Source organism: Pelodiscus sinensis, chromosome 2 (assembly GCF_049634645.1).
Source record: "Pelodiscus sinensis isolate JC-2024 chromosome 2, ASM4963464v1, whole genome shotgun sequence".
In the NCBI taxonomy this organism is placed as follows: Eukaryota; Metazoa; Chordata; order Testudines; family Trionychidae; genus Pelodiscus; species Pelodiscus sinensis.
Window position 1 is genome coordinate 214,113,104 of NC_134712.1, and position 24,963 is coordinate 214,138,066.

Here is a 24,963-nt window from a genome sequence, read left to right on the forward strand (position 1 = left end):
ACATAGGAACCACAGAATTAGACTAGGATGCATATATACAAACTATTATCTCTTAATGAAACCTGGGGATCTTATATAAAGATTTATGTTACATACTACCATAATACTGGTAAGGAGCTCCTTGTAAGCTCAAAGGCTTGGCTCTCTCACCAGTAGAAGCTGGTCCAATAAAAGATATTATATCAGGCACCTTTTCCACTAGTAAATCAGGGAACATCTAGATAGCAGGGTAAAAGTCAAATTGAGCTACATCAATTATGTAGCTGAAGTCAAAATAGCTTAATTAAGCTTTTGGAGCTGTCTATACAGCAGGAAGTGGCAGGAAGAACACCCTTCTTTTAACTTCCCTTACTCCTTGTGAAATGAGGATTACAGGAGTCAGAGTAAGAAATCCTCCAGATTGCCATTATTTCAAAATAATGGCTTGTTATGTAGATACACTCTGTGTTATTTCGGAATAATGTTAGTTATTCCAAAATAACAATGCTGTGTAGACATGCCCGCAGAGACCAACTTAGAAAAGCCATTAAGCAAAAACTCATGGTTGGATCTGGGTTAAATAGCTGAGAAGAACAGATTTTTCTTTTAATTTAATTGTTTTCCATGTCTTTTAGTTATTATTTATTTTATTTTATAATTTTAGTTTGGAAATCCAGCATTTCTTTTTTACCTTCAAATTATTTTCTGCTATAGAACTGTATAGTGTCTAAAATAAGAAGGAAGTTCTCTATGAAACGAGCACTGACAAAACTCAATGGATCGACAAGCATGTTTCATCTCAGAAAAGACTGAATATCTACCACTGTCACTCTCCTGGGACTTACCTATAACATAATATATGTTAGCTTATCAGAGAGCACTACATCCCTCAACCTAATAAGCAGAAAGAAAGATTTTACATCAAATTCTTGCTGCACTTTGTGTTTTGTTTTAAGTGAGTATTACTTGAAAATTTGCTAATTCTAGAGTTTCACACAAAAAAATGAAAAATGTAAACAGGTTTGATTAATTAATCGAGTGTATTAAAATACCAGTGTCCACTCACACGGGGAAGTTTGCTCCCACTGCAGTGTCAGACATACCCTACAGATGCAACATAGAGTTAAGCTGGCTTCTCTGCATCTCTAATGCCATCACTAGTAATAAAGGCGAATTCTGCCCTTAGTTACATCTTTGCAAACCCATTATCTTCAAATCAGCTTCTCAGTGACAACTGTGCAATTACCATTTGTAAGTCTGAATAGATGGAACTGGTTGGACCATAATAATATAAATGTGTTATTACTAGGCTAAATGGACCTATGATTTGACCCAGTATGGTCATTCTTACGTTCTTAATCCTTAAACATTTCATTTTACTCAAAGTTACTGTTTACATTTAGTTTGCAGTGGTCTTTAGCCTGATCCATAATCTATACTTTATTCAAAACAAAGAAGTAAACCCCCAAATATATAAGACAGATTCTTGTAGATCACAGTCTATAATTGGGCTATATAAAGACAGCATTTACAGAATTTGGTTTTCTTAACTGAGGCTACTTTTAAAGAGCCTCACAACTTTAACATTTTAGTAAGATCAATTTCTAATGGTAGGAACTGCCTGTGTGCATCTTTTCCCCCTTGTGTGACTGTATTAAGAAATTAAGATTTTAAGGGAACTTGCACTCTGTATTTCCTTTTTAAAATAACTCTACTATTGAAATATATTTGATATATGCTGTTCTCATTATATTGTACTGAAAGAACAGGTGACTTTGCAAAAATAGCAGTAGTTTCCATTAAGAATCAATTGTCACAGCAGGTTTCAGAGGTTTAACCTCTCATGATATAGCATAAATATAGACCAACTCCAACCTTGCGGGATCACATAAGCAGATCATTTTATGTAGGATAACTATATTTATTCTAATAATTATATAGTAATTGGAAAACACAGAAGTCATTAAAGCTAATTTAGATTAAAATAATCATTTACAGGACCTGTGAAATATGCTAGTCAGTTCTGAATTCACTATCAAGGTCTCAGAATACATAATTCCAGGACATCACAAACAATATAAACCTTTATAGGTTCATTAAAACTGGTTTATTGTGAGTCAGGTAAATTGCTTCCCTCACAACCCAGGAACTGCTTCCTGCAGCATTCCTAAAACAAGTCACCAAACTTCATGGGAGCTACAAAGAGTTTTTGTAGCCCAATCAGTGAAAAGCACGCATTACATATTTGTGTGTGTGGCTTAATTTTCAGAGTTCCCTTTTAGATTAATAGATTTCTGATTAAAATATTTTAAGATGAGAAGGGATTATCACGATCACCTAGTTTAGGTTGTACTAATGTAAAATTTAAAAATGGCTGGCCTGCGGGATAATTGCATGGCCACACATTGGAATCAGAGTTCAAACATTCAGTCTCTTGCTTTCTCAGGTCACTAGGGGCTAAGAACGCTAAGGGAACAGAGTATTTCATGTTGGCAAGGAAAAACCATGGGTTGGGGGAAGGGATAGAAAAGAAATACGTATATGGGTGAACTATGAGGATCCCTTCAAATTGAAAAGTTACTATTGTCTCCTTAACCTTCTTGACAATGCATTAAGTTGGTTTATATGCCTTTTCTTCCTTTCTTTCTCTGTCTCTCCTTATGTATCACACTACAGCTGTGTCTTTGTTTCATTTATTTCCAGTCTTCTAACTTTCAATTGTTTTCCTTTTCTCTTTAGTTGTACTTCCTACCTCCACTGTTAAAAAAAAAGGGATAACTCAGCCAAAATGATCCAACATTTGATATGTTCTAAAATTTCCAAGCCAAATAAGTAGATCTAATTTGCAAAGTACAGTAAACTTCCGATAATCCGGCACCTTTAGGACCCAGGGGGTGCCAGATTATCAGATATGCCGGACTATCGGAAGACATGTCTATGAGTGGTCTGGGATGGGGTGGGGGGTGGAGGAATGACCTCTCATAGCCCCCCCCCTTCCAATAGTCCGGCTCTGCCCCAGGCGTCCCCGATTCAGCCGCTGCTGTTCAGTTTCAGCAGCGGCTGAATCGGAGACGCCTGCGGCAGAACAGCTGGGGTGCTGCCAGGTTGGTCCCGTAGCACCGCCCCTCGGCACTGCGGGACTAACCCAACAGCACTCCAGCTGCTCTGCCCCAGGCGTCCCCAAGAGCAGCTGGGGTGCTGCCGGGTTGGTCTCGCAGCCCTGAAGGGCAGAGCTACGGGACCAACCCGGCAGCACCCCAGCTGCTCTGCCCCAGCTTCCCCAATTCAGCTGCTGGTCAGTTTCAGCAGCGACTGAATTGGGGAAGCCGGGCGCAGAGCAGCTCCAATTCTCCGGCTGCCCGGAGGACTTCCGGGTTCCTGAGGAATGCCGGATCAATGGAGTTTTACTGTAGTTAGCTACTTAAAGTAGATTTCTAAATAAATAAGAAATAAATTATAGCTACAACATTTAGCCGTATGCTATAGAAAGTGAATGAATGTGTCTATGTTTTCAAATTCAGCAACTATCAATGGGAAATGCTTACCCTCCATTTTGCTGAGCTCCAATGCCATCTGCTCTCTGACTCTGACCTCTTCACTGAGTCGCTCTTGCAATTCTTCCTGGCATTTGAAAAACTCAGTGGCCTCCTGCTGCTTTCTGAATGATTCCCGCAGGAGTTCTGTCTGTGTTGCTTTAGCATGTTCTAGCTACAGCAGGAGAAAGTTGCAAATATTAGATATCAATACGAATTTTAAATAAAAACACTTATCTTACAGTTATGTCTACAAGCAAAGAAAACCTTCAGCTGGCCCCTATCAGTCAATTCGGGCTCAGATTCTGAGGCTGTTTCATTGCTGTGCAAATTTCTGGGCTTGACTGTAGACTGGGCTCTATGATCCTGTGAAGCTGAAAGATCCCAGAACTCAGGCTCCAACCCAAAGCAGGAAGTCTACACAGCAATGAAACTTCCCCACAGCTCAAGCACTGTGCATCTGGGTAGGATGGCACTGGCCAGCTGCAGGATTTTCTTTGCTCTGAAGACATATCCTCTGTCTTTCATGTAAAAGTATTAACATCAATTGATGTTAGATCAGATTCTTAATACATATGCACAGACATACTGCAATATGACGTCCCAATAAGAAGACTAACGTTCAGTGCAGTGTACAGTATGAGTCACATGGCAAAATCCATATCTGTGTGTTCAAAGTTGAAACTTCCTGCTTTGTGTCAGTTTATACCAGACTCGCTTTTATTTAAATAGAATGGGTTTTGCATTTAAAACATGTAGGAGTGTACTGCCACTAATCACATTCTTAGTATGCTTAAGAAGCATCACACAAAATCTATAGGATTTCTCTACAAATTTTTATATCAGCAGCATTCCTTTTTTCTTCCATACACATAGGTAAGTAGACACTCTAGGAAAATGTGAACTTTAAATATTAAATTTTCCAATTAAAGAGGCAGTAAAGCAATGTTTGTTTACACCATCCCTTATGAACACTGTAAAGGCTTTTTAATGTATACCTTTTTATGGTCCTCAAATTACAGAATGACACAATAAATGTTTGCTTAACTTTAGAAAAGTAAAGAATTCACACCCTTGTTTTCATATTCTAAGTACTGGCAGATATTTGTAAGAAGAGTCACTTCTGTGTTTTGCAAGTCTGTTCTGTAAAATGGAGACTACTTCATCAAATCCTTCAAAATTAAGGCCTGTTAATTTTTCACTAACTACAGTTAGACTAATTAGTACAATTAAGGATAGTACAACTTAGCTCTGACTAAATTGTTTTACTAAAACTCAAACCGAAGGCTTTACATTCTTTGAAAAATAAGTTGGGAATATTTTATAACAATTTCACACCAACCTACCTCTTAGCAATAAAAATGGCTGTTCGGAATTAGACTTTTGACTAGAAAACATCAAAATCACTATTATTTCCTCTTTTAATGCTAATGAATTTATACTAGTCTTAGAAAATAATGCAAGGCGTTTAAAAGGGTGCATGCTTCTATAAACTGTATTGACTTTTAAAGGGACATCATCTATTTGAAAATTCAAAAATAAATTTAAAAGGAGGGATACGTACTGCAAGGACTCACAAATCTCCCTACTAAATATTTATGGGTTTAAAGCATTTTTAAACTATTTTAAGTTTTTATATCCTATATTGCTATATGAAAAACCATGCAAACCAAATGGGAAACTAAATAACAAACTTGCTATACAGAGTAAACAGTGAATTTGACTTAGAGCTTGTTTATAAGAAGACAGTCAGGAAATCCAAATTAACTAATTTCCAAGCTGAATTAAATTAAACTGAAATAAAGCCACTTTAATTCTGAATGAGAATGTCAAAACAGGGATTTACTGTAGCTTAACAGATCAAATTTTAATTCATACATTTAGGTAATTTGGATTTCTTTCCTAGTATAGACAAGCCCGTAAAGTGCTATCAAAGGTACACATTAAAACTGAAAAATAAAATGATTTTTCCTCTCTAATCCCTTTAAATAATGAAGAAGTTAAGTGTTACTGGTAATAAGCATAGGGAAAAAATCAGACAGAAATGTGTTTTTTAAGTTGACAATATCCTTTTCATAAATTACTAGAATTAAACTATTTAAAATTTACTAGCACTATTAATTTTAAGCCATGTATATTACAGGGTAGCAAATGAAAATTGCATGAGTGGTATTACTTCATTACACTACATTTACACATTACATACCCAAAAGAACCAAATCCAATCTCTTTGTTACTAGTATAAATAATAAGCACTACTAAACTAAATTCGTAAGAATACAGGAAATCCTCTACCTTTGTATTTTTCCTAAAAGAAACTTAGCACCCAATACAGTTGCAGTTTGTAGCCCTACTCATTTTATAATTAACACTTATCACTGCCTGTTAAAATCATTAATTTAAAATATGGACAGTGATACATGAGCAAAAACAATGGAGTCTATCTTCGAGAGATATATGTTTAACTTTTTTCCATACACACTTTCTTTTAGTTGCAAAGATTAAAAGGTTCAAATTTCTTCAATTATATCATACTTACTGAATATGGAGGTGTAGGCAAAGAGATTTTAGAGACAACTTTTAATATATGATCATTTTTTTTGTGCCTGTAGTGAAAAATTGAAGTATTTACAACTACAGAGTTATTTTCATCCAAGTGTTCAGTGAAAGGAAAAGGATTTGGTAAAGGTACATGAGATTCAACTTCATAAATATCTTCTTCTTGGCCTTCTGTATGCAAGCTATTAAATAAGTTAGATGCCCAGTATGTGCGGTAAGAATCCATTCCAAAAGATGTTGCTGTTGCTCTTTTCTCCTCCTTTATTTTGCACTAGCTATCTGAGTTGTAGATATTAGCAATAAAGCATCTTACACTTTTTACACTAAGGAAAGGGCATAGTAGTGCTAGCAACAGTGTTGGAACAATCAGGAAAGTCCAGGTAATTGTCAATCAATAAAAAGAATCAACATTTGCAGAAACTTCTTCTCTCTAATATTTTTCACATTAAAGTGCAATCTGAATCCTTCAGAAACATAAAAATGGTAACAGGAGGGAGGTAATTACCAGATACAGAAAGTATACTTTCACAATCAGAGCACGTAGACTGGAGCAAGCAAGAAATCAGAGCAGAACCTGGCAGCAACTGTCTATACTTTTAATCTCCACTGGAACATCAACAAGAAATTTACTTATGAAGATATTTGCCTTTATTCTTGTTCGTTGAGTTAATCCAACAGGAGGAGCTATTTTGAACTCAGTTAATAAACTAATGTGCCCTCTCACTCACTAAAAGTTTCCTTTCAACCTCTTCCCTGATTAAGAGTTCAGGACAGAGGGAGTGGCTTAATTAGGTATACTGGCAGGTGGAATCTGAACGAATACGCCCATTTATGAAGCTTGCACAACAGGATTCAAATTCCACATCAGAGCTCAGAAAGCATGTGTTCAAACAAGTTTAAAATAGCACTTTCAAGATTATGACAGGTTTCTACCACAACTCTAAAAAAAGTTAATTTTAAAAAGTATGCCTGTTTGTATGCCTAGTACAATTAATAAACGAAATGACTTAAATACCTGCTTTGTGTGCAATTATTTTATTTTGATGTTATTTTCTCAGATTGATTATGTTGACCATGTCATGTTATTTCTATTATTCAACTTTTCAAACTCTTTTCTTTTGGGCTGCCATTGAAGGTAAACTAACTGAATTACTTTTTCATACATGGAATATTTAATAAACTATTAAGAAACTTCTTGCAACATTAAAAAAACAACAACCCCACGACTCCTCTTTTTGTTAGCAATTGCATATATCTAAACTGGCAGACATCAGAGATCACATCTTCCCGTATACTTGTTACTCCAAAGTAGAGAAAACTTTCTGGTGAGTAGTTGGGAAATGGTACCACAATTTATATTAGATAGTGAAGAAAAATGTGTAAATAATGCATATACTCAGAGATCTCATTATAGGGATACGACTATTTTATATCACTTCAAATTCTTATGATTTTGAAATTAATATGTAACTGCAAATAAATGCATTAATCCTGTTTTCAATTTACATTCTTAGTTTAATTACGTGAAATTTTAGTTTCATTTAATCATATACATTATTTTCTATATATGAACCCTTTTTGTAGCACAGAACTTTCCAGTATAGAAAACACGAGAATAGCTTGGGAAAATTATACAACCCATCACATTTTGCATAGGAAAGGAAAGATATAATGACAAACACTCTTAACGGTATAAGTTTGCCTTCATGAAAAACTGTGATGCAATAATTTTCATCCCAATTTTAAAAAACAAAACAGATATAACATTCATAGCTAAATGATGTCAGGAATGGCATGCATGGCACAGAAACCCATATATTTATCTTCTGAAACTTGGAATTGACATCAACATATCCTTGTTTGCCATTATATAGCTATTATATAGCTATACAGAAAAGGCTGTGTTTCAGGTAGAGTACACAACCCTAGCAGCATGTAAGGAATGTGTGGAATAAGTCAAGAAATAGACTTGTAAATTCAAATGATTAGAATGCAACTTTAAAAGCTATGCAAGGGAAAACTTTCGATACCTGGAGCCCTTCCACAAAAACATGGTATTAATGCTGTAAACATATACACATGTGAATAACTTTACCCACAAGCAGTCTTATTCAATTCAAAGGGACTATTCTAATATGTAAAATTATCCTATGTAAAACTGCTTGCAGGATCAGGGCTCTAAGAAAAATACAAAAATAGTCTCCTTTCCTTATGGATATAGAGTCTGCATCTAAACAAAGAGTATATTAATTAAAAAAAAAAAAACTAAACCAAACCAAAGAGAGGTCTACTGCTGCAAACTCAAATCATATAACAATTAGATAACTCTACCTGATTGCTGGTTTCATTGATGGCTTCCAGAAGTTTTTCAACGGCTGCCTGAAGCCGAGAACTAATATTTAGAATTAATTCTTCATTATCAGGATCTAGCTCTGCTCCAACAAAACCACTCTCTGTGAGATCTTGACTTAGCTGAAGTCCTTCCTCTGTTACTCCTGACCACCTGCTAGTTGCCTCATCTCCCAGATTAGTACCATGATATGAGGAAGAGGGCTCTTCTGCAATAACAATAATGTTTATAAATGGATTAATAGTATTTAAAACGAAAATATTATATATATATGAATTATGATTACAGAGACAAATAATAAAATAATTATAAAATATTTTTACTATTAAAGCAGGATGCAAAAAAAATACATGAATAAGGTGCAGTGCAAGTTAATACTCCGGAGGGAGGGAATTATGCACTCCTGGGTGGGGGGGAACAGAATTCCTATGGCCCACATTTTTCTGTGCCTTTTGCTCAGATAAATGCAAGAAAAATATTTTGTCAGAGGACACATGTCTCTTCCCCAGCAGTCTAGGCAGTGTGTCTTTTCCTGGGTGCCTAGAGTAGCCTGAGAGACATGGGAGAAAGGCTGGGAATGTGGGGGGATTAAGTTGGACGGAGATTGCTGTAAGGATTTGATAGCGTGTATAAGGATTTGAAAGAGTAAACATCACCTCCATGAAATTCATTCATTGTATTTAGTGACTGCTCTGCCTCCATGTCCCTCAGATCAATTTTAGAAAGAGGGCTTTTTCCAGATCTCTTCAGTAATCCAAGAACATGATGACCAATTGTTTCTTCTACAGCTACAGTTGTCTTCACAACCTCTAACAGAATCTTTAGGAGTCTGTCATTTGCCTTCTGTAGAGAATGCCTGTACATATAGATGAAATAGAAGTTAATAATTTATCAAATTAATAAGTTTTTCCTCTCACATACTATGTTTGCATTTTATGGACCAAATCCTGGTCCTACTGAACACTATGAAATTTTGCTATTGATACAATGGTACTAGGATTTGGTTTTAAGATAAAAAAGTACATAAGTAATGTAAATGCTACATTAGCATATCTATATCAGTCCATAGTCAATTACATATTGTTATATCAAATAACTATAGAATGCAACAATTTTTGTCAGCATTTCCATTATAAGTCCTTTCTCCTTATTAGGTTTCATATATATATATATATATATATGTTGGTCAGTTAATCTCTGTGGAATATGTAGTAAAGACTATATGGAGAGTGTGCCTAGTGAAAACAATGCAGAATTTTCCAACCTGAGTATTTGTGTCTAGATACATGGACTCTTTAGGATGCTTCTAGTATTTAAAACTGTTTCTTAATCGCCTAGTCATAGTACACTGATTCAACAGTGATTTGAGCTTCAGACAAAGTACTTTTGGCTAATATTACCAAAAAAAGATAAAGCATGCATTTTGTCCTTTGCAGAGCAGAGCAGTATTAAAGTAGAATTGGTATTAGTTTTGTGCCAAGTTCTTGACAAAATCCATAATGTAACTTCACCCCTGTTCAGTAAAAATGATAAAACTTCAGTCTCTTCACAAGCATTACTTGTTACCATTTAATAAAAGCAGAATTTGTCTTCTCCTGAACTGTCTTTCTTCCCTACCCATTGAAACAGACACTGAAGGACCAAATGCAAACACATGTTAAAAAAAATCCTGCTTCATGTGAAATTGCACACCAGAAAGCTGATATACCATAACCACAAATGGTTCATTGACAATAAAATAAGGATTAATGGAAGCTACTTTGAATATCTACTACCTACTCTGAAAGAGGCAGAATACAGTACTTTTGGATGAACAGTATGAGACCCAACAGCTGAAGTGCAGATGTATTAATTGGCGAATCACTTTATCAATGGGAGGTGGATATACACCAGCCTTTCTAAAACCCTTAAGTAAATTTACCAGGCACTTCATGCAAACTCACTGGTAAAGATGAACAGCCTAACTCAACCCTTTTCTCACCCCACTTGATGTAGCGTCCTTTATATGTAGGTCTGTCCCTTAAACCTGGGTCAGCCTCCTCTGTTGCAATCTTCACTTTTCACAGTGCCCTTGTTGCTTATCATATAAGTAGGAGCAGGAGATAAGACAAGTATGATAACCGTTTTCAGGTATCTAAAAGGGTCATGAGGAGGAGGGAGAAAACTTGGCCTCTGAGGATAGAACAAGAAGCAATGGGCTTAAACTTCAGCAAGGTTGGACATTAGGAAAAAGTTCCTAACTGTCAGGGTATTTGAACACTGGAATAAATTGCCCAGGGAGGTTGTGGAATCTCCATCTCTGGAGATATTTAAGAGTAGGTTAGATAAATGTCTATTAGGGATGGTTTAGACAGTACTTGGTCCTGCAATGGGGGCAGGGGACTGGACTCGATGACCTCTCGAGGTCCCTTCCAGTCCTAGTATTCTATGATTCTAAGCATTGTGCAGTTCCATGAGCACAAGGCTAACCAGAAGGAGACTTTTATAGTATAGTGCTGCTTTAAAAAATGAGTCTGTAAAAAATGACATTTTGAGACACCATGCATGTCACAAACCACAGATTTCCTTGCCAAATTTCTTAGTTTACAAGTAAACATTGTTTTCTACTGTTCCCTCAAAAATAACCCTTCAAAAACAAGTCAGACTGGGTCTTTTCCCTTTTAACTTATCCATGTGTGTGTTGTCAGCAGTGCTAGAGTTAAAAACAGTCACCATCTATTTTTGTCATTAACTTGAACAGTTATGACTCAGAACACACAGAAGGAATGAGTGAAATCCTAACCTCCCTGAAGTCAATGGGAGCTTTGCCAATCATGTCATTGGAGCCAGCATTTTACCCAAGGAGTACACATGCAAAGTATAGTAGGTAACATTTTTATAATCACTTTAAAAAGCAGAACTATACAAATTATTCAAGGTCATGCCTATAGTTTGAGTCTCTAAGAGTAGTGGATTGCAAACTTTTTAAATTTGTGGACTCTAAAAATTTTTTGAGAAAAAAATCTTAGATATAGTATAGAGACCATGGGGGAGGGGAAGGGGGTCCATGGACCACAGATTGAAAGCCACGGTCTTTCACATTAGAGATGTGAAATCCCATTTAAATGCTTGATTCAACTATTTGGAATAAATAGCCTCAGAATATTATTTTCAAGATCATTTTTTTAAAAAACCCAATTTTATTATACAGCCATTCAAATAAAACAAAAAAGTGATGAATTATTATTAGCTTTATTCCAAAAGCATCCACGTTTGGCTTCTATATTGACCTATTACATATTTTTATTGCATATAACTGATACATTTGGGAATTATCTGCTTTACAAAACTAAATATAATTCTTTGATTGCACTTATAGAAGCTTATAGCACTTTGAATTAAAGAAAGTCTGGACTTAAGTACAAGCCCTGAATACCTTTCTTTTGAAAGACTATCCGAAGGTATTTCTTCAGTCTTTCTGTCTCCATCTTCATCCTCAAAGGTGTACTCTTTTGATTTAATTTGGCTTTCATTTTCATTCTGGGTAAATATTTGCAAAGGCAGAGAGGACAAAAAAGACAAAAATCCTGTCATGTTGGAATCAACATCATATTCTGATACATGGTTACATTACAAAATTAAAACTTTTATGCAAAAATTACATGTTGTTCGAAATAAAACAATTATCCCTTGAGATGAAATTGCTAGTATCCAGGAAAGATAAAAATACGAAACCATTAATGTTTAGATGAAAAAAACCACGACAGATCCAAGCCAGAGCCTTTTAAAATGAAGTTTGTTATACTAAAGAAACAGTTTGGGGGTTCTCTGTTGAAAGTTGTTACAGCAACATTAAAAGATAGGCAGCTAAACTCCACCTCCTCATTATTTAACCAACCCAAAAGGCAGCAGACAAAAGAAATCTTACTTCATTTACATACCATGGCTCCTAAGGTAGCCAAAGTCCATATTTACCTGTGTTTGCGTACTGTTGTTGCATAGCTCACAATGCAGCTTCTCTCTTCCGGGTACAGGATGTTGCTTTAACAATTCTAGTTCCTTTAAAAGCATTCTCTCTCTCTCTGTAACCAAGTTATCATTCTCCACAGAGACACTCTAAAAATGAAATGTCATAAGGACATAAAGGTAGAAGGAAAGCAGTAACATTAGGGAGGTTTGTAATCTTCTGGTGTTAGTGATTCCTGGCATTTCCAATACTCTATAATACTATATAATATAATATATAATATTAATATTAATATAATATACAGTGTGCCAGATAGACTACACAGATAATATGTCTTTTTCATAAAAGATCTTCACAAAGGTGAAACTATAATATACCAAACTGATTGCAGTTCAGGGTAAAATCAGGAAGGGAGATTTCTAATAATCAGGGGAATGAGACTCTGGAACAGCCTGCCAATAAGGGTCAGGAACAAACAAACTAGTTTTAGGGAGCTTGATAAAGTTTATGAACAGGATGGAATGGGTTGCCCACTGGAGACTGGACTTTATTGTTGGGATATGTAAAAATTAATAGTGGTCTGGGATGACTGTACATCAGTGGGCAAGGGGCCTAGTCAGAATAGGCATTGCCATTGCCCTTTAAACATGTTTTTTCCTTTTGTCCTGGCAGCCTTGGAAGATGGTTGCACTGAACAGTGTCTTGTTTTGTCTTCGCACTTGTCTGTAAAAACATTTTCAGGGTCAAAGTGCTTTCCCCCTCCCTATAAGCTGCTGATTAAGACAGTATATAATGCTCATTCAGCTAACAACCAGTAAACAACAAACAGGGGGCGGGTATAATTGTATTAATCTCCTACTTATTAACATTCATTGTGTCAGAGTTAACATTACTAAATTAGGTTTTAGGGAAAGTAGTGATAGACGTGTAAATTAACATACTAAAATAGATAAAAGGGTGAGATTAGCACCAGGTTGTTGCCACTCGGACATTGTATTGAATGTCTGCTGTAAACATGCGTGGGCAACAAAACAGTTCCTTTTACCCCATCCGCTCCTGGGTCGCCTGTTTCTTCTCTAACATTTATGACCCTTCCAGTGCTATGGTCCAAAATTAGAGGAACTAGAAGTATTACTGATTCAATAATTACTGATGTTAGAATTAAAATATCTCATGACAAAGACATCCTTTGCATTAAAACAGAGGAGCTAATGAACTAAATCTCACACATACTCTCTCCTCCCACTGTTAGAAGTTCCAGCTATGTATATATGTGAGTCTAAGGAAACAGAAGAGGCAATGAAGAGTAGAGGAAGACATAGATATGTTAGAGGAACAATTCTAGGATAATGGGTGGGAAGAGGTCCAGAAACAGGCTAACAGGATAAGCAGGCCTGCCCATACACCTGTGGAGCTGAAAAGAGGAGAAGCAGGCTTACTGGCCATCTACAACCACAATAATTAGCAACAGAAGATCACTGTTACACTTTGACACTTATACATACCCTGCTGCAGAGAGAATGAAGACAGAGCAAAACATAGTATGGGAGGAGGAGAAGGGGTCAGGTGGAACCTTGTAAGCACAGTGGAGCACAACTGAAAAACTTTATGGTTCTCCTTTCACTATTTTCTCATATATTTCTATAATATTGCATTGTTGAGATGACATCAAACACCTATGCATGTACTGTCAATGTAATATGTGAGTCTGGGAACGTATGACTAGACGGACTCCTTTAAGTTTTGTCCTCTTGATCTGGTAAGAGATAAAATCTTTAAGAACAATTTGAAAGCTATCTGATTTTTGAGACTCTGATAATTAAGAGAAGTTCCTTTAACATAGCTTTTATGGAGATTGTATGAATTTGGACATGGATTCTAATATGGCTACATTTTAGAAATGCAAAATATATAAATAAACATTGAGGATGTTAACATGTACTCATGTACATGATTAACCAATAAGCCTGGGCTCATCAGTTAACCCGCATGGTTACACGCACCCGCATCCCGAGTGGAGGCGGGAGCCAATGCACATGGGGAGCCGACTTCTAGACTGGCTCCCCACGCATGCCAGCTCCCACAGAGCCACCTACCCTACCCCTTGCTGCCTCCCACAGAAGCACCAGTTCCTGCCTGTCCCCCTGCATGTAAATGTACAACTTCTAAAAAATTTGGTGGTTACACATTTACAAAAATAAATACTTGTTAACAGCACTAATATACATACATGCTTGCCTCTCCTGCTAAACTAATTTGTACTTTACAAAGGCAAGCACCCTACAGCCCAATGGAACAAGTAAGACATCTTCTGGCTGCTGGGAAGCACAACAGACACAGTTCACTCTTGCTCCTAATGGAACATATTAAAAAACAATAAATAGTCTTGTAGCACCTTAGAGACTAACAAAAAAATGCAGATGGTATCATGAGCACAACCCACTTCTTCAGATGAATGGAGTAAGGGGTTCAGGGTACAAATAGCAGAGAAAGGGAGGGGATGGGGAGGAAAGTACCAGCAATGCCCCCCTGCTATGTATATTGGCCAATCTGGACAGTCTCCATGACAAAGGATTAATGGACACAAATCAGGTGTTCAAAATGGTAACACAGAGAAACCACTGGGGGAACATTTTAACTTGCCTGGGCGCTCACTAATGCACTCACCAATGGATCTAAAAGTGATTATACTATTACAAAGCAATTTCAAAAGCCAACTGGAAAGAGAAGCTGCAGAACTTGGCTTCCTTTACAAGTTTGACACCTGTAATTAAGGTTTGAAAAAAGACCTGACCTGGATGGGCTGCTACATTCCACACTCTAATGACATAAACAGTTAAGCACTGGGTACTTACAGCCTGCTCTATTAGCCTCAGTTAGCACAGACACTGTAACTGACATTTCCCCCCTATTTTTCTCCTTTTTTCCTCTCCACCCCCTCTTTCTCTGCTATTTATTTGTATCCTGGACCACTTACTCCATTCATCAGAAGAAGAGGGTTGTGCCCACAAAAGCTCATGATACCATCCACATTTTTGTTAAAATGTGCTCTATAAGGTGCTGCAGAACTATTTGTTGTTTTTTAAGTGTTTCAGTTACAGACTAACGTGGTTACCCCTCTGAGACTCCTAATGGAACAGTTCACTCTTGCTCTTTCTTCTCTAGGGAGTATTAACTCTTCTCCCCACCAGTGCATGAAAGCTTCTAGCAGCTTCAACAGCACTAGACACAATCAGGCAGACCACAGAGTCTCTGGGTAGTCTTCTAATTTCACCTAAGACTCGGGTGGAAGCAGCACAATATGCAGTGGAAGAGCAGTGTGATCTGCCTTTCCACACCAGAAGACAGGACATCCGGCTTGAAATAAAAAGGAGCATGAGGGAAGAAATATGGCATTACAGACACTCACTGGGATCACTCCTGGAATACCCAAACTTCACAGATGATTCAAGTTTGGACTGTGAACAGTCAGTCTGGGGACCACTGTGACAATGTCAGCAGTGAGGACAGGGCACTAAAAGGATCAATGGAGTGCTTCTCCACCAACAATTTTTTAACACGCTTCAAAAAAACAAAACAAAAACCTAGACAGATTCATGAAGGTTAGGTCCATCAATGGCTATTATCCAGGATAGGTAGAAATGGTGTCCTTAGGCTCTCTTTGTCTGGGAACGGGTGACAGGATCATGTGATGATTACCTGTTGTGATCCCTCCCTCTGGAGCATGTGGTATTGGCCATTGTCAGCAGACAGGATATTGGGATAGATGAACCTTTGGTCTGATCGAGTATGGCCATTCTTATATTCTTATGTAACAATCAGAGAGTGGGGACAATTAATGATAATCCTTTGGGACTACACTTAGGGCTCAACTAGACTACACTAGAGTGTCAAAAGTGTATATGCAAATTCCCACTAAATTTGCATAACCTCTTTCGACACTCTAGCGTAGTCTAGATGAGCCCTTAGTCTGAGGGAAATTGGTTAATGGAAGCTGGTACCAGAGCCCTCCTACCCTCGACTTGGCTATGGTAGGCTTCACTATACAGCCAGTGATAGGAGATCAGGCTGTTAAATGTTTTCCCAGAAATAATAAGATGGTTGAACTGCTGAAGGCTCCAACCAAAACTAGTCCATGACACGTTAGGGCTCATTGTGGTAAGAATATATGTTTTAAAGCCAAGATCAGTTGTTAATCCACTCTTCTGCTCCTGCAATATTGTCCCAGGCCCCACATTACCTCAGCCAACTGAACTTTAAGTCTTTGAAGCTCTGCTAGGAGTTGTTCTTGATTTTCTTTTTGCCGTTCCATTTGCTGCATATGGCCCCGTTTCAATAATTCTGTTGCCTGCTGATGTTCCTGATATTGTCGTACAAGTTCCTGCCGCATGTCTTCCAAACGCTCTTCATATAGCAACAGCTGACCTGAAGTTTCTGTATAGGATGTTGCCATCTCATGACAAGGCTGTAACAGTTGAATTGTTATTAACATTTTATATGAAGGTACATGTATGAAATGGTTACATAATTTTCCAAAAAGATTCTCACAAATCAAAACATCTATCATCCAAAGGATCAACTTGTTGCCTCCTTGTAGGAAGGCCAAATGCTAAAGAATCACATACTCCCAAAGGGGTTGTTTTCACTACAAGGAAGATCAGTGCTGCCACAGTCAGTCTTCTGGAGTTCAATTTAGCAGATCTAGTAAAGATCTGGTAAATCTAATTCAGAGGACACCCTTTTTGGCACCAGTCCTCCTGCTCCCCCCAAAGAGTAAGGAAAACTGGCAGGAGTGTTTGCTCCCACTGACCTTCCACTGCGGAAGCTCGAATTAAGACACGTCGACTTAATTCAACTCAATTAAGACGCATATCTTAATTCAACAATCCCCTATAGGTTAGACCTGGCCTAAGAGTCAATAAACATATGTAACTAGCCAATTAGCCCATCATAAAACGGGATTTTCAAGTCTCTCCTCCATGTCAGTCTTCTCTCCTGAGCCTCCAGTCTCTCTCTCTCTCTCTGTCTCTCTCTTTCTCTTCTCCTCCCCTCCTGCCTCTCACCTGGGGGACCGCGGAGCCCAAATGGTCTTTTGGGCTCCGTGCTCCCCGTGCTGCATGGGGAGCGTGGAGCCCAAACGGTCGCTTGCGCCACTTGCTCCCATGTGGCAGCCTGGCTGAGCAGCGCAGAAGTCAGCTGAGTGCCATGGCAGGCGGCAAAAAGGGGCGGGGCATGAATGTTCACGACCCGGGGGCAGGGCCCGGAGCCACTGTCATGCCACACATCACCGCCCCACCCCCCCTTCCCGTCCCGCCGTGGCACTCAGCTGACTTCTGCGCCATTCAGCCGGGTCGCCAAGGGGAAACAAGAGGCCGTTTGGGCCCCACATTTCCCATGCAGCCCGGGCCACCCATCCAGAAGGAACAGCTAACATTTCAGCAACAGCGCCGCCCAGAGGGAACAGCCAGCATTTCAGCGTTACAGACTCAGAGACATTGGGCTACTATATATATGATGATGTGATGATCCAAAACAAAGAAAAATATTACTTTTGTTTAATATTTTGGGGTTGATGAGAGAATACAGGAACTTCAGACATGTAATTCTATCTAAGTAGTATTAATGTCCATGCCCTTATCTCCAACCTTCCCCATTGCAATCCCCTGCATTCTGGCTTTACACTTTTAACTTCCTCTTCTCAAATCTATCAAAAATGCTACCACTGATCACTTTCCTTAGACTAAATCTCATATATTCTTCTCTACAGTCTCTTCCTGGTAGGTGCCTTAAAAACAATGGTATTGGTTATTCACAGGTGGGTCTCTCTCATTGTCTCCTATTGAAGCTCTTCTATTTTGTAAAAATAATTTTACTGGAGTAGAGACTAGGATCCAGAAATCACCTCTTCCTAGTGACAATACTAAGGATTCATCATCACTCTCTGAATGTACTGTATTTTACACAAAGTGCAACATATTCAACAGAAGAGACAGAGAGACCCATTACAGAATAACTAATAGCTTAGTGGTTAGGGCATTCACCAGGAATAAGGGAGACCTAGGTTTGAAGTCTTTGCTGAACATCAGTGATTTGAATTTGGGTCTTCCACATGAATGCCCTTGCCCTATTAGGAACCTCCTCCTTCATTTTGTGAGTGATGCCTTTGTAAATATAGCCCTTCAGTTTCTTTACTTTTATTTAAAAACACAGATGCCAGATATATTAAAACCAAATATTTAATTTAGAACAAAAATGGTTTGTTTGATGCAATAACATTTTTCTCATTTTTCCATTCACTGAAAATTCTAATAAATTTAGGTTTCTAGTTGACCCAAAGCAATTTTTTCCTCAATTTTTGGAACTGCCAGCAACCCAAAACATCAATTAGTTGTACATCTCTAACTTTTAACTCTTCAGGACAGGGTTCTAATGTTTTGTTTCTCCTACGGGATAGTGCTGTTTACAGTGATAAATTAGTATTTGAAAAGGTATATTCTATGTTCAAGTGGCAACAACAAACATTAGAATATAGATAATGCTTCCACCATGCACTCATAAAAAGAGTTGATAGTGCATATTTCGTGTTATTTAAAAATATATATGGAACAGTGTACTTTACATTTCCAATTGTCTTTAGAACACCATGTTTGTAAAAATATGAATTTTAGAAGTGCTTTTCTGAAAATACATATCTTTACAAGTACAATATATAACATAAATTTGTTTTCAAACTTTAAGCACCGTACAGACACTAACATTTCACATAATCACAAAACACAGCTTCTAAAGAACAAACTCATTATTAGATCTGAATCCAGTTTAGTTCTGTAAGATAGCATGTAACTGAATAGTCATTTAACCACATCAAATTTTAGCGGTTACATGGCTATTCGATAGTCCCCAGGGGCAAGGCTGGCAGTCAGTGTGCTCTCAGGCCCACTCTGGGGGAGCCCCCTCCTAGCTCACACTGCTGCCTCTGTATCAGAAGCAGTAGTGTGGGGTGGCAGCACAGAGCCGGTCTGCAAGGGGATTCAATTTAAAAACCAGACTCCTGCACAGACCAGCTCTGCTTACCGCCCTGCATTGCTGCCTCTGATACATAGGCAGCAGCATGGGATAGCAGCAGCCCCTGTCAAAGAAGGGTCCGCAGCGGGGTCTGCTTCATGGCAGTAGCCCTGTCTTTGGAAGCTCAGACCATTTACGGACAGGGGCTGCTGTTGCGGACTGAGGCTGCTCCATGGAATGTCTTTCATAGAGGCAACAGAAGTGCTGGTTGAGGGGGCAGGCAGCACCACGGAGCTGGTGCTGGGGGGAACTTCCAGCAACCCAACACATCAATGAGCTGTAAAGTGGACAACATACTTGCATGCTGCCATGTAACCCATCAGGCACAAAGACCCTCTTGCCATGATTAGGGGGAATGAAATGATTCCGAGTCCAGTGTGATCCAGTAAGGGTTGGAATCTTCCATGCCACAGAAATGCTCTTGTGCAGGTGGAGTCAAGCACTGCTCCAGTGAACTCTATCTTGTATACCAGAATGAGCGCTGTCTTTTTGTCATTTACTAGCAGGCTCATTGATCTGCATGTGGCCTGCATCATCATGACATCCCTTTGGACTTGTACCTGGAGCAGGCTTTCAACAAGCCAGTGTCAGTGGTACCGTCTTAATCATGGGCATCACAGTTAACCCTTATGACTCCAAGGCAATTAGCCAGTGGCCTGGTACTCCTGGGGTTCAGTGTTTGGGACAGAGCTGCCAATGAGTGGGATGAGGGTGCAGGATTTGGGATATAGGAAGGGGTGAGAGGTGCAAGGTCTGCTTAGGAGGTAAGGTGTCTTGCTGGGAGGAGAGTGCAGGAGCAGGCTGAGACTATGGCCAGGGGGAGGGTGCAGGAGTGGACTGGGGGTAGGTGTGTGGCCAGTGGGAGAGTGCAGGACTAGTCTGGGGATAGGGTGTCTGGCTAGGAGGAGGGTGCAGGAGCAGGCTGAGGGTATGGGGTCTTGGTGTGTGTGTGTGTGTGTGTGTGAGGTGGGTGGGGTTCAAGGTCTGGGCATGAGGAGAAGGGGGCCACTTACCTCTCTTCATCCCTCTGTTGCTCCCAGGCACCATGTAAATTGGCCTCCTGCTGCTCCCATTGACAGGAATCCAGCCAATAGGAACAGCGGGGAAAGCCTCCAGACAGCGCATCTATTCACTGCTGTTCCCCCAGCCGGGAAGGGGAGCAGCACTGCACAGAGCCGCTTCTTCTCCACGAGCCAGGTGGCACAGCGAGTCTTGACACTTTCTCTCCTCCCCAGCAGGAAGCTGGCACTGGTGCTCCAACTTTGCAGGGGGCACAAGGCTGCAGCACCAGCGCAGGCTCCACACTGTGGGGGGAGAAGGGAGCATGCAGGGAGGTTGAGCTCAAGCTGAGAATCACTTTCAAGGTGTCTGCTGACCGCACTTTGAAAACTACTGGTGTAGAGGTATTCATGCCTCTAATTGGCACAAAGTATATTCATACAGCCCCTTTTGAAATAGGGAACAGGAAAGAGGAGGCTTGCTGCAGGGCATTAATAATCTTTGACACTCCTTCATGGAGTCATGCCATTCTAGCAGGTGATATGGAGCAGAGGATGTCAAACAGGGAGTCCAATGGCTCCTCTAGCCCCTCTGCCTAGAGCCCCAGGTTGGAGGCAATCCTCTTCAACAGCTCCTGATGAGCCTTGGCATCATCTTGGGAAACTGGATGAAGGGGAGCCATGATGACTTCATCTGGAAATGATGAGCGAAATCAACACCATGAGGTCTACGACTTCACCTAATGGTCAAGAAGGCTGTTCCCCTGGATCTTCCTGGGCAAGAGAGATGTTTTCGTCTGGAGTCTCTGCTTCAAGAGGAGGTTGAGATGCTAAGGTTAATAAGCTATCTGAGGCCTCCATCAATGACTGTGTGGGCTGCAATGGTTGGATGAAACCCCAGTGGTTCCAGGAGTACCAGGCCACTGGCTAATTGCCTTGGGGTCATAAGGGTCAACTGCGATGCCCATGATGAAGACGGTACCACTGACCCTGGGGATTTTTCTGCTGACAGTGACTGCTGCTTGGTGCTGGTGTTGGATGTGGTTTGGGCACTGTCAAGCGACCAGGAATGGGTGGACTGGTGACCTTTCTCTGTGTAGTGCCAACCAGTATGTCCCAACATAGACCTGACCTACGTATAAAAGGCAGAGGCGCAGCAGTCCAGGACCCAGCACAAGCTGGGGCTGCTCAGTCCCAGTTTCTGCTGGGTCCCAGACCAAACCCCGCCGTGGCTCTGCCTTTTAAACGTGGTAAGATCAGGGCTGCCTGCATGCCCGGCTCCTACTACATTTAAACTGCAGAGCCACAGCGGGGGTAGTTCTTGAACCCCGCCTCCCCTTATTGACTAACTGTGTAGTCGATACAAATTGTATTGACTACAAGATTAGTCAATTCCCCACTTCTTAACATCCTTATACTGGTGCATGTGGTGAGCAGACATTCCTATATAGAATGGATACAAGCAAGCACTCAAAGAAGAACTAGGCTAAGTTCTACTGGTTCCTTTCTGCAGAGAATAGATGAAAGGGTTATTTATTTGAAATGCAAAAATTAGATTAATTATAATTCCATTTATATAATTCTTTGCAATTAGAAAATCATTGTCAGACACATTTATTTGTTCCTGTCTCTTATTCCCTAATATATGGCATTCAGAGGACTCATTATTTCTCACTGATCCATGGTGCTGACCGTCCCCTAAAATTGAATCTGGCAAGCTCCCAGATGTACAAGTATTACCTGTTTCCATTTTGGAAAGAAGAACATATAACTTTGATCAAAATTAATTAAAAAATTATAAACAAAATCAAAAACAAAAGTTTTAATATCTTATTCCATGTTTAAGTTTCTTAAAAGTGGATTATGTACAGAACATTTTAAATTTTGCTACATTTATTTCGGTTTACTCCTGGATATATACTTCCTCTGTCTCCATGATACCAAAAGGAAGTAGACTTGGGTGGTTTTGCTATTTAAGCAGATAAAGGGAGATAATCTGAGGAGGCTGTAAAAGATTAGCACCCTCTTGTACTGTGTGTAGCTTCACTCTACAGAGAATCCATATGTGGCAGCCTACCATGAGTGAACGTAACATGGGCCGTCACCTTTGTGGAAAGGAATGAGTTGAGCAAACTATCTTTGTCACCTTGCTACAGTAGCCTCTGTAGATATAACAGGGTAAAAATGTCCCCATCTCACTTCATAAATTGACAAATGTCTAGCGAGTAGGAATGGTTGCTAGCCTTTGAACATAACTCTCCTCCCCTACAGATTATGAAAAATAAGACATTTTAGCTATCGCTTCTTTTCCTTCAGATCATTTCCCCTATATATAAAGGAGGATAAGGTGGGTTAAAATAATATATTTATACAATTGTATCCCCTTTACATAAGTTTCATGTGTTAGTGATAAAATGTATTTATTAGCATTAAAATAATTTTAAAAATTAAGTTTATTTTTTACTGTTGATGCCATTCTTTCTTTTTGGAATTTCACAAGTTTTGACCATGAAAATGGATTAGTCATTTTCAGTATGTTCAGTTTTATGTTCCACTTCTCATGCATTAGTGTAGTGCCGCAATATTTGGATTGAAATCCCACACACAAGCTGCTATATAAAATATGAATTTTCACGGAATTAAAATAAGCCATAACATTTCTGTTAAAATTAACTCTTTTCCATTTAAATTTTAAATACCCATTTGTTTAGGTCTAAATTACATAGTAATACTGTGGAAAAAAGCATACAATTTTCTAAGGTGGATGTCACTATACTTACTGTAAGCTCTTTGCCTTGGGACAAAAGTTTTACTGGAAATCCCATTTCACACTTGCTCTGTTCTAGTATGTAAACAGGCTTAACTCTTGATTCAAGTTGTTCTTCAAGAGAAAAAATCTCACTGGACTCTTCATTCAGCTCCTTACTAAGTGGTTTCGACTCTTCTGCATGTTTAATTTCTACTTTCTTCTCCTTAATCAGATAGCTGTCTAATTCATCATCAGTGAATTTTTTCCTACTTTCAAAATGTTTTTCCTTTTGATGAACAATTTGTGTTTGTGCTACTGATAGTTCTGATTCTTCCTTTTGTCTAGCCATTCTTGCCAGTTCAGTCTGTTGGGCAAATGCTACACTCATTGACACAATAACCTGAAAATTTAAAAACAATCTTTAGTAGTTCATACATAGCTGCAGCATCTACCATTACAGAAGAAAACTAGTTGCTACTTATCAATAATATGAATGAATAAAATCAATTTTACATGGAAATAAATATATTAAAAGGCATAAAAAAGCAATGCAGTTAGCAAATAATATTTGTATTTCAATAAGATATCCTAATGTGAGAAATATTATTGGGAATACAACTATATAGTGCTTCATAAAAAAAATAAATCAGTCTATAGTATTTAACTCCCATCACCTGAATTCCAACAGTTGACTATAAACCATATGAAAAGTTATTACTTTATTAGTTCTATATCAGAGGGGTAGCCATGTTAGTATGAATCTGCAAAAGCTGCGAGGAGTCCTGTGGCGCCTTATAGACTAACTGAAGTGTAGGAGCATAAGCTTTCGTGGGCAAAGACCCACTTGCATCTGACAAAGTGGGTCTTTGCCCATGAAAGCTTATGCTCCTACACTTCAGTTAGTCTATAAGATACCACAGGACTCCTCGCAGCTTTATTAGTTCTATGTTTATCTTCTATTAATCTCTCAGTGCGATTCCCCTCCGTGTTTTTTTCTATTTATGTTACACCTCATAATGAAAGGAGATGGATAATATTTTTCACTATAACCTTCAAATTCTTATGAAGAGTACAAGAACAGAAAATAAATTCTGCAATGATGAGAGATATTTCTTTTCAGCTGACATAATGGAGATTGTATAAAGAACTTAAATGGAACATTTCTCATTTTACAGAAAGCTAGTTTACCTAGTTGAGGTCTAGAAAAATATCTTGCAAATGTAACAACAGGTTTTGAAAAAAGCAGCAAGACATTCAAACCTCTCCTCCTTCTTGATTATCATAAATCATTTCTAATGGTGAAGATAAGACAGTTTGGCTGAATGATCCAGACACTTGAAGGATACGAGGACTGATAGTGTGTCTGACATATGCATCTTACTACTTTCTACAAAACCTTTTGTTATAGTTGCAGATATTTTCCTAGACATTAACTGGGTAAAAAGGCTTTCTGTAAAATGTGACGTCCCATTTTAAGTTCTTTATACAATTTCCAATACAGTCCTCATTCTCAAGGAAACTTGCACAACACTTTCAAAAAACAAACCTGGGAGTTTAAATTCATAAGTCTGCTAGACATCAAAACTCATGGACTAAAGAGAGACATTGATTTATGGCTTAGTACTACAACCTGTGATCTGCTAACACCCTCTTTTTGTCATCAGACTGGTGAGGTACCGTATTTTCCGGCGTATAGGGCGACTGGGCGTATAAGACGACCCCCTATCTTTTTAATTAAAAGATAGGGTTTCATCTTATACCCCAGCGCCCCTCCGCCTCCTTTG

The 24,963-nt window shown here is 38.8% G+C and overlaps 1 protein-coding gene across 7 annotated transcripts in view; it reads right to left on the minus strand.

Annotated features, from left to right (window-relative positions):
* Window positions 1–24,963, minus strand: part of AKAP9 (A-kinase anchoring protein 9) — a 179,971-nt gene that overhangs the window by 61,283 nt on the left and 93,725 nt on the right. For all 7 annotated transcript variants that reach the window (XM_075922392.1, XM_075922389.1, XM_075922388.1 and 4 more), the window contains 7 exons: window positions 23,211–23,579; window positions 16,608–16,832; window positions 12,376–12,516; window positions 11,837–11,940; window positions 9,078–9,277; window positions 8,403–8,629; window positions 3,525–3,687 (listed from right to left, as the gene is read on the minus strand). In XM_075922392.1, the coding sequence (XP_075778507.1) occupies window positions 3,525–3,687; window positions 8,403–8,629; window positions 9,078–9,277; window positions 11,837–11,940; window positions 12,376–12,516; window positions 16,608–16,832; window positions 23,211–23,579 (1,429 nt within the window). The remainder of the gene's footprint in view (window positions 1–3,524; window positions 3,688–8,402; window positions 8,630–9,077; window positions 9,278–11,836; window positions 11,941–12,375; window positions 12,517–16,607; window positions 16,833–23,210; window positions 23,580–24,963) is intronic.